The 9,228-nt window shown below is 32.1% G+C and overlaps 1 protein-coding gene and 1 non-coding gene across 2 annotated transcripts; one reads left to right on the forward strand and one right to left on the reverse strand.

Moving 5' to 3' along the window:
* Nucleotides 1-371: 371 nt before the first annotated feature.
* Nucleotides 372-1,758, reverse strand: LOC140177728 (protein FAR-RED IMPAIRED RESPONSE 1-like). Its single transcript, XM_072210878.1, has 2 exons — nucleotides 1,485-1,758; nucleotides 372-1,396 (listed from the first exon to the last, which is right to left on the reverse strand). The coding sequence occupies exons 1-2, from the start codon at nucleotides 1,756-1,758 to the stop codon at nucleotides 372-374; spliced, it is 1,299 nt and encodes a 432-aa protein (XP_072066979.1).
* Nucleotides 1,759-7,858: 6,100 nt separating this feature from the next.
* Nucleotides 7,859-7,930, forward strand: TRNAY-GUA (transfer RNA tyrosine (anticodon GUA)). Its single transcript has one exon. It is a non-coding gene; the product is annotated as a tRNA-Tyr (tRNA).
* Nucleotides 7,931-9,228: the final 1,298 nt, after the last annotated feature.

A 9,228-nucleotide genomic window follows, 5' to 3' on the forward strand; every position in this document is an offset into this window, starting at 1 on the left:
GCTACACCCAACGCAAGTCTAATAATACACCCAAGGTTGTATAAAAATATACACCCAAACTGTCTGCACCGTATTCAAAATGTATGAATTACATGTACTAAAATATGAAGAAAAAAATCAAATCAAATATAAACCCATAACCTGAGAATTTTTACAGCTTTTGTTTTATATATATCTATATATGTGTCTATATCTAAATTGTGAATTAACGAAAATACACCCAAAATAACGGTGCTTTTACACCCATATTCTGAAAAACTATACACCCAACCAGTTATCCCCTGCTGCTGGTACCCTGAACTGATAACTCATAACGTGTCCTTGATATTGGCTGCAATTTGAATGCGCCGCTGATGCAGCATCAAACAGGTTTATCTGAAATATAACACACACACATTACCTAAACTATTAACGAGAAAAATAAACTCAATCGCCACAAATTTAAAGAACATTACTTTTACCTCGCTTAAAACGTTCGTCTTCTTCTTCTTTGTGGCATTTGCGATCTGTTTCTCCAGCTTTGAACCTAGCCTGTTTTTTGGACGTCCTCTTGTTCGAATCCTTGGCGGGCTTTGAAGCTCGTTAACGGATTCCAAGTTGGCGTCTTCGTGGGATAAAGAAGATGTCCCCTTCCTTTTGGCTTTTAATGCTTCCATCTCGGCCATGACGTTATCGTACGCGCGGTGCAGAATTGCAGTCAGCTCCTCCGATTCGGAGGCAAATTCGCATATATTTTGCGAACGAAAAACCAATTGGTCGAACCTCTTGCTTCTTGGCTCCATTAGTGGCTCGTCGTGGCTGCTCTTGATGTGTGTGTGTCGCCTCTTTACCTTCTTGCTCCATCGTTCCAGTATGTATCTCGGTGACACTTGGCTTACTTGTTCGAAGCTTAACACGCTTAGTGCGTGACGGCACAGTATCCCTCTCGACTCGAATAATAAGCAATGGCATTTTACCTCGGCTGCAACCGAGTCGTAAGTAACCACGAACTTGTTGAATATTGAGCTGGAAACTTGTTCTCCGACTTCGTATACTGAATAGCCTAGAGCGGAATTCTTCAGTCTGGTGATGCAATTCGCCTTTCCTCTGAATTGCGCTTGGACTTCCCTAAACTTTGCGTGAGTGTATGCATCTTGAAACTGAGCTTCAATGCAGGATTTCGTTGCACACGGTATGACCGTATGAAAATCTGCAGCATCTGATTCTCTCTCTGCTTGCTCCCTGCTTCCGAGGCAATTATCGTATTGTTTGACGAACTGAATAAGCGAGCTGTTCCGGGTGATATACTTGTTAAAAAATGAATGCATGCTCTCGCTCCTTTGTGTGCTTCTCATCCCTGCCCAGAAATGGTGATCCAGATAGATAGGAACCCATATGTGACGGTCTTCGTACAGATCTGCATAATACACCCAAAGACAGTCTATAAATACACCCGAGAAAATATGTAACTTACACCTCTGATGCAGATTTTAAAAAGACATTACCTGAAAGCCACTTGTTGTCCCCAAGACCAAAATTCAGCAGAAAATCGTTCCAATTCCTATCGAATGAGTCTTTGCTTTGAGAGTTCCAAACAACTTGGCTCATTTCTTGTTCGATATCGGCATGTCCCTTGTACCCGTTTAATTTGCTTGGAATCTTCTTCATGATGTGCCAAATGCACCAGCGGTGAACTGTTGTTGGCATACAGGCCTCTAAAGCCCTTTTCATGGATGCGCACTGATCGGTGAGAAACCCTTTCGGAGCGTTTCCTCCCATGCAACGAATCCAGCTTTGAAATAACCATTTGAATGATTCAATTTCTTCGTTCTTCATCAAAGAGCATCCGAGAAGTGTTGATTGACCGTGGTGATTCACCCCGACAAAAGAACCACAGACCAAATTATACCTGAAACAAATTACCATGGTCCAGAATGCAAAATCATTAGCTACACCCTAACAAATGCTTCGCATACACCCAATGAAACAGCCAATATACACCTCTACTGCGGATTCGTAAAAATAAATTAATTTGGCATCATAAACAGGGACAGTTTGTTACCTGTTTGTGTTGTAGGTGGTGTCGAATGAAATGACGTCTCCGAAATACTCAAAGGCGGCTCTGCTTCTTGCATCGGCCCAAAAAGCCAGCTTAATCGATTGATCCTCTTCGAGTTGGAGCTCAAAAAAGAAATTCGGATTCTTCTCTTTCATTCTTAACAAATATTTCCCGAATTCCTTTGCATCTTCTTGTTCGGAAACATTCCGCACTTCCCTGGTAATGTAATTCCTCACGTCCTTTTCGATAAAATTTAACTCGCGGTGACCCCCGGCAGCCGCAACAAATGATTGGTAGGTTTTGCTTGGTCTGATACCGGCCTCCTCGTTATTCTCTATCGTACGACGAATGGACATGCTTAGTTCCCTGTGCTGTTTGAGCATCTCTGCTTTGCTTGGACAGCAGGGGTGTGAATGATCCAGCACAACCTTTGAAATGATCCAAGCACCGACATCCTTCAATGTGTGTATATAAATTCTTGCAGGACAGTTTAGACCGGCTGTCGGATTGGTCTTCTCGGCCGGAGATATTTTAGATTTCCATTTTCCCTCTCTGCTACATGTAATCAGTTGGTTCTTAATCTCGTTTCCCTTCCTATTTGTGCACCGAACTCTTGTAGAGAAACCTGCAGCCTTGGCGTAGTTCCTGTAAAATTTTCCAGCATCTTCAAGGGTAGTAAAGGTCATTCCAACCTTTGGAACAAGCTCGTCATCAACAACTGAGACAGGCTGCAAAAGACACCGTGTCAGAACTGTAAATACACCCATAGATATGATTCAAATACACCCAATCATGTCTAATACGATACACCCTAACCGCAACAACTCAACTACAGAATGACTTTTAAAGCAATAAACTGTAAATACACAGCATGCAGATATAATACAGTTCTAAAAACACACCTAATCATGTCTGTTATAATACAGCTGAACAACAACAAGTAAATTAAAATAACAAAAAACCAGTAAAGTGTAGATACACCCACACTTCTAGCTAAAGTACACCCAAACAAGAATTGATCTACACCCGAGCGTCTGCTACAAATTCCAAGTAATTAATCACAACTAATACATTGAATCGACAGATTCACGTAAACGTGTTACTTTCACAGTAATGTTCAGCAATTTTTCAACTACACAATGCTATACAAATTACTGAAAGAAATTTCATACTAATCCTATGTAAATCAAACCTCAGGGACTTCGTTAGATTCTGACTCATAATCCACTTCGCCTGCATTCAGATGACAATCTGAGGTTGTATGATCCATTATCTTCAAAACGAGATCAAACTTTGATTTCGAAAAACAACAAATCAAAAATAGAAAACGAAGATGGAGTTGCAGAGAGAGACAAAGGTAACCTAAACGAAGAAGATGCTAGTGAGAAAAGGAGAAGAAAAGAACAATGGAGAAGAAGGAGGGTAAACGCGGGAGAAGAAGAAGAACGAAATCTCAAAATAACGAAAACGAAAAGGGAAAGAAATATTTTAAATCTAGTAGTTAGATATACGCGCGATATTATATAGCGCGTGTAATCAACGTACCTGAAGCAGCGCGTATTTTGATCTTATTGTTTAATGAACTTGTATGGCATACAAGCCATTAGGGCTTGTATGCAGAGCTTTTCCGTATTTTTAATATGTGAGAGAGAAGGGTGTATAACAAGAAGTTGAAGAGAGGTGTATTTTATATTAGTATGAGATATATAAATTAGAGGTACCGATTTATTTGTATTATTTTTTTAAACAAATAATTATAAATCGGACAGTCTGATTTGTGATTTTGAAAATAAAAAAAAATTTTAATGTTAAAATTGAATCGAAAAAAAATATAAAATATAAATCAAATCTTTTAATTTATAATTTATTTTTTCTTTAAACAAATTAGACTTTTTAATTTGTAGTTTTTTTTTTTTAAACAAATCAAACCGTTCAATTTAAATAAAACACTATATAAACAAAATTTAATCTTCCAATAATAATATATTACACATACATTTAATAAATATAAAAAAAAATTAGCCACGTATCACGCATAGATAAAGTTGGTATTTGTTTGGCATTCTAAAAGGAGTATTATTTTGGCCGTATCCAGAAGATATTTGGCTCAATCTATATAAATATGGTCAATATAATTCCTCTAATTTGAGCAGATACTCTACTTATAATAAATAATAAAAAAAAAATTAGTTAAAAATAGTCATAATTTATCTTATTTAATATTTATTAATTATTACGATAATTAATAAATATTAAACAAAATAAATTCTATGGTTTTTTTTTTGTTTTTCTAATATTACCAAATAAATAAATAAATACAATGATAACACAATATGCAATCCCAAGTGACAACACAATTTTTTTGTTTAATTTTCTACAGTATTTTTTAAGACAAGTCAATACTGATTTATCATAAATTTAAATTTTGTTTAAAAATTTATTATTTTAAATATATAAATATATATTTATTTATAGGAAGTATAAAGAGATATTTAAGATAAAAATAAATTTAAAATATATTTTTATATAAATCTCAAAAAAAATTAATATTTTATTTTAAATATTATATTTATGACTTTAAATATAATTTTAAAAAATCAACTTTAATTAGTCGAGTGAATAATTCACCCATTTGTTTAAACAAATGTACAATAATTTGTGCTAATTATCTAGGACTGGTAATGGATAGGGTAGGATAGGGTCTGACTCTATCCTAACCCTACCTGCAAGTTAAAAATTTCATTAAAATTCTATCATATTTAATCTGCAGATTGAGAATCTCTCAATCCTAACCTTACTCGTACTTTAAAATTTTAAACTCTACCCTACTCTACTCTATCCGCAAAAAGATTAAATTTTTTTCAAAGTAAATATAAAATTCAATCATTTTAAATTTCATACATATTAATAAAATATAAAATAATTTATTTTTATAATCTTTACCTAACGAGAAAAAAAAACAAAAGATCATAAAAGTATAAAAAGATAATAAATAATAAAAATTATTAAAATTTTAGAAAAAAAAATTTGTTAATATAAAAATTATAAAAAATAAATAAAAAATTAAGAATTAAAATTTTAATAATTAAATCTTCCTAACGATCTTTTAAAGTATTTTTTTTATAAATTAATTAACTAATTAATTTCAAGTGAATATTCATATATATTTATATAACGTTGAGAATCAAACACCATATATTAAAGATTATAAAAAAATAAATAAACAAATAGTTAAGAATATATTTATCTCTTTATAAAAAAATTTATTTTTTTTCTTAAATATTATAAAAAAATTTGATCCTTCTTAACAATTTTAGTATTAAAGATTCTTTTTAATAATTAAATCTTTTTAATGGTCATTTAAAATATTTTTTCCGATTATAAAGAGGCCAAAAGAATCCAATAATTTTATGCTACAATTTAATTAAGTATATAGTGCTACACCATTTTTTCTTAGAGTGGGGGGCACAAGCGCCAACTACCCGAAAATCTTATAATGAGATCCATTCTTTCGGTTGCAGTTACACCAAAGTGTGGTTTGATTTCAGAGACTCTGCTAGATTTCAGGGATTCCACTTATCCTTTATGTTTCTTACCTTTACTTTTTTAAAAATTAATATAATAATTATAAATATAAAATTACTTAAAATAATAATTTTTATAATTAAAATATTTAGATTCAAGTTATAAAAATAACAAAAAATTATACATATGGTATTGAAAATTAACAATAATTTGAACATAAAATCTCTCTCCAATTTTCATTAAATATTATATAGATGTTCACTACAATACAATGCAAGGAGTTGCCATATGGTATTGATTGCTTTCTACTTTTTTTTTTTTTTTCGTTCTTTTTAATGAAAAGCACAAGTGCATAATAATACCCTTTAGCCTCGGCAAGCTTTCTTTTTTCCTCTACTAATGGATTTTATTTATTTTTTTAGCTTTATCAGAGGCACTTAATGGTTGTGGGAAGTAGGTTTATACTTTATATGCAAAGTGAAATAATGGAACATGCTTATGTCTCTTGTGGTTATATAATATGGGTAATGGAATTGAGAATAGTGGAGTTTGGGAGAGATGATAATAATAATGATGTAGTTTAGTTCAAATACCCCATATCATCTCTCTTTTTGAAAAGAGAATGAATAATAACCATCCTAAATTGTTTGTGATTTGAACCAAGAGGAAGAATAATATGACATTGAAAACTAAAAAGAAATGTTGATCATTAAAGAGAGAAGTTTATGATCATTATTCTTAATCATCATTGCATTGCCAATTTGCCACATATCTGTGGTGTCTTTTATACTGAGCAATGACAAATCGAAATATTCTATTTATCCAATATCTCATACGTCTGATGAGGGGTCAAAATTTCTCAAAATTTTAGCGAATGTGTAGATATAATATTAGTGAAAATGGAACATTTCGTTTTTGATTTTGTTGTGTGACATAGTGTTGGTGTCTGGTATGTGTGAGGCAATACCAAGTGGATGAAAAAGCATGCAAATATATAAAGTAAACTAAATTGGATTCACTTTGAACATCCCTGTTTGATTGGATAAGATAAAATAACCGAGTGGAAAGCCAATGGACATAACGCCAATTACTCTCTCAAATTTTGCAGTATTACAGTTACATATGATTAAATTCATGTACACCTCACATACATGACTTAATCCCATATAGTAATTAGTAAGAAGTAAAGAAAATAACACTATATACTCTCTTGGCTCTTGCTAATAAGTTCCATTTAATATATTATGTTATTAACAACAAAGGAATACAACCATTTAAAAGTATATATATGACGGCTTTAAGAAATTTAGTTTATAAACTAGTTCAGGAATATAATGAATCGTGTTATTTGTACTACTTTTGATATATTTTTATCTGCTGCACAATGAAAAAATAATAATATAAATATCATTTCTCATGTCCTCACTTTGTTAATAGTTAACACCACTGTCATGTCTCATCCACTTATTTGCCTATACCACTTACATCATTACACCAATTTGATCACACTAACCACCATTTGTTTGTTTCTTCCTTTCAGATCCAATCTAAACACTGGTAGCAATTATGATCCAATTGAATGTCAAGCAAGTTTTTTTAGATTCATTCATGTATATTTTTATATGTTACTTTGATTAAATGTCAATATTAATATTAAATATTTTTTAATTAATAAGAAGAGAATATTAAAGTAATATTTTAATTAATAGATGAACTCTTCTTGGCACACCGACAACAGAAAGAATGGACTCAACAAAGCTTATTTGGAGTGGGGAACTAGCATTGCTTGGTATTAATTGTTGCTGCCAAGCGTTATTGCACTTCTTTTCCACAACCATGTTTTAAAGATTAAGAAAACTATAACGCTACTTTTTTTTTTTTTGGTTATTCTATTTGAATAATATTACATTATTAGTAAATATTATAATTTTTAGTCAACACTCAATTAATAATAATTTATATTTATAAACGTTTTATATATAATAAACATATATAAATTAATACAGTTTATACCTATATTTTTTTATAATTTATACATATAAATTAATAAAAATTTATTTATTAAAGATAATAATTTTTCATTTCATTTTATTTTAATCATGTTATTTTGGACACTTAAATTAAGAATCTGATTGAATAACAACTTTGTTAATCTATCAGTACATTACTATTTCTATGGTGACTGGTGAGTTTCGTCCGGGAGATAATAATCTAATAGGTGATAGTGGAAATTTCGTGAACTAGACCCATTCCGCATGATTCCATTTAATGCGTATTCCTTGCCGTTATCGTGTTGTGGCTGTAGTTTAGTGGTAAGAATTCCACGTTGTAGCCGTGGAGACCTGGGCTCGAATCCCAGCAGCCACATTCTTTTTCCATAATTTTGAAACACTAATTTATTTCTTTACTACTCCTTTCGTCAAAAGCATAATAGCATATAGATTTCCCAACATTATTAATAATCTAAGGAATAATGCAAACATGGGTAAGTGATGACATGGCCACATAGGTACGTAACTTGTGTGCTCCAACATTTATTATTTTACTGCAAATACATCATATATATATATATATATATCATGGATGCATGCAAGACTATCAATAATATCATATGCAACCATCAGCACTAGGAAGTAGGAACACTAAGGTTTTAAAATTACAAAATGAGCCTCAAGGAGTACTAGTGGTAGTTTGGGCAGGTGGGGAGAAGAATGATGAGGCTGATGGAATATTAGAGGGTATTTGTGGAACTGTAAACGGCAACCTGTACTCAGGCCAGTCAGTCACTGGTGGAAATGGAGGAAAATCATAGCTGCCAAAATCAGGAAATGTTGGTGCCAGAAGTTTTCTGCTGCTGCCTTGAACCATTCCAACACTAGAAAGTGACAAAGCAATCAACATAGCTAATAAAAACAAGCTTGTTTTAGTGCCCATTTTGGTTGTTGAAGTGACACAAAAAGGCCTGAGCTAATTGGGATTTTATAGTACCTCCAAGCCAAAGGATGAGGTTTTAAATGGGCGTCAAATGTTGGTGTGCATTACTCTTTTTTGGAGTACGGTATGCCAGATATAGATTCAACTGTGACCCACTTTAATGCCTTTTTTGTTTGGTTTCTCTTCCATCCTACTCCTTGCAGTTATCTATCTTTTTCCCTTCTTCTCTCTCAATATTCATTTTCTAACAAAGACGACTAATACAATGTTCCTTTGGTACTTAGGTAGGTAGCATTGTGTTAATTAGCATTTTTGGTTAGTTGAGCTAAATATGTCTTGGTGATGACTTGTGCTTTGAGGTGCATCCATGATTTTCCTATCCATCATCAATTCATATAATTACATTAAAGGCTCAATTCTTTTATCTTTTGGTGAAAAACTTAGTTATTACACCCGTCTTTGAAAAAGATATACAATGGTAGCTTAGCTTTTGATCATTTTTTGTTAGACTTCTTTAGTTTCAGCACTTAGGTAGCGTTTGTTTTAACGTATTAGAATGGAGATTGAGAGACTGGAATTCAATAACATGCTTATTGACTTAGAAATTGATACTAAAATTTCAGTTTTTGTCCCCAAGATTTCAGTATCTCCAAAAAAAAAGTATAAGTAAATAATAAAAATATTAAACAATATGAACAATGGATATATTGGATATTCAATTCATTAGGTGT

Source organism: Arachis hypogaea, chromosome 13 (genome assembly GCF_003086295.3).
Source record: "Arachis hypogaea cultivar Tifrunner chromosome 13, arahy.Tifrunner.gnm2.J5K5, whole genome shotgun sequence".
NCBI classification, from domain to species: Eukaryota; Viridiplantae; Streptophyta; class Magnoliopsida; order Fabales; family Fabaceae; genus Arachis; species Arachis hypogaea.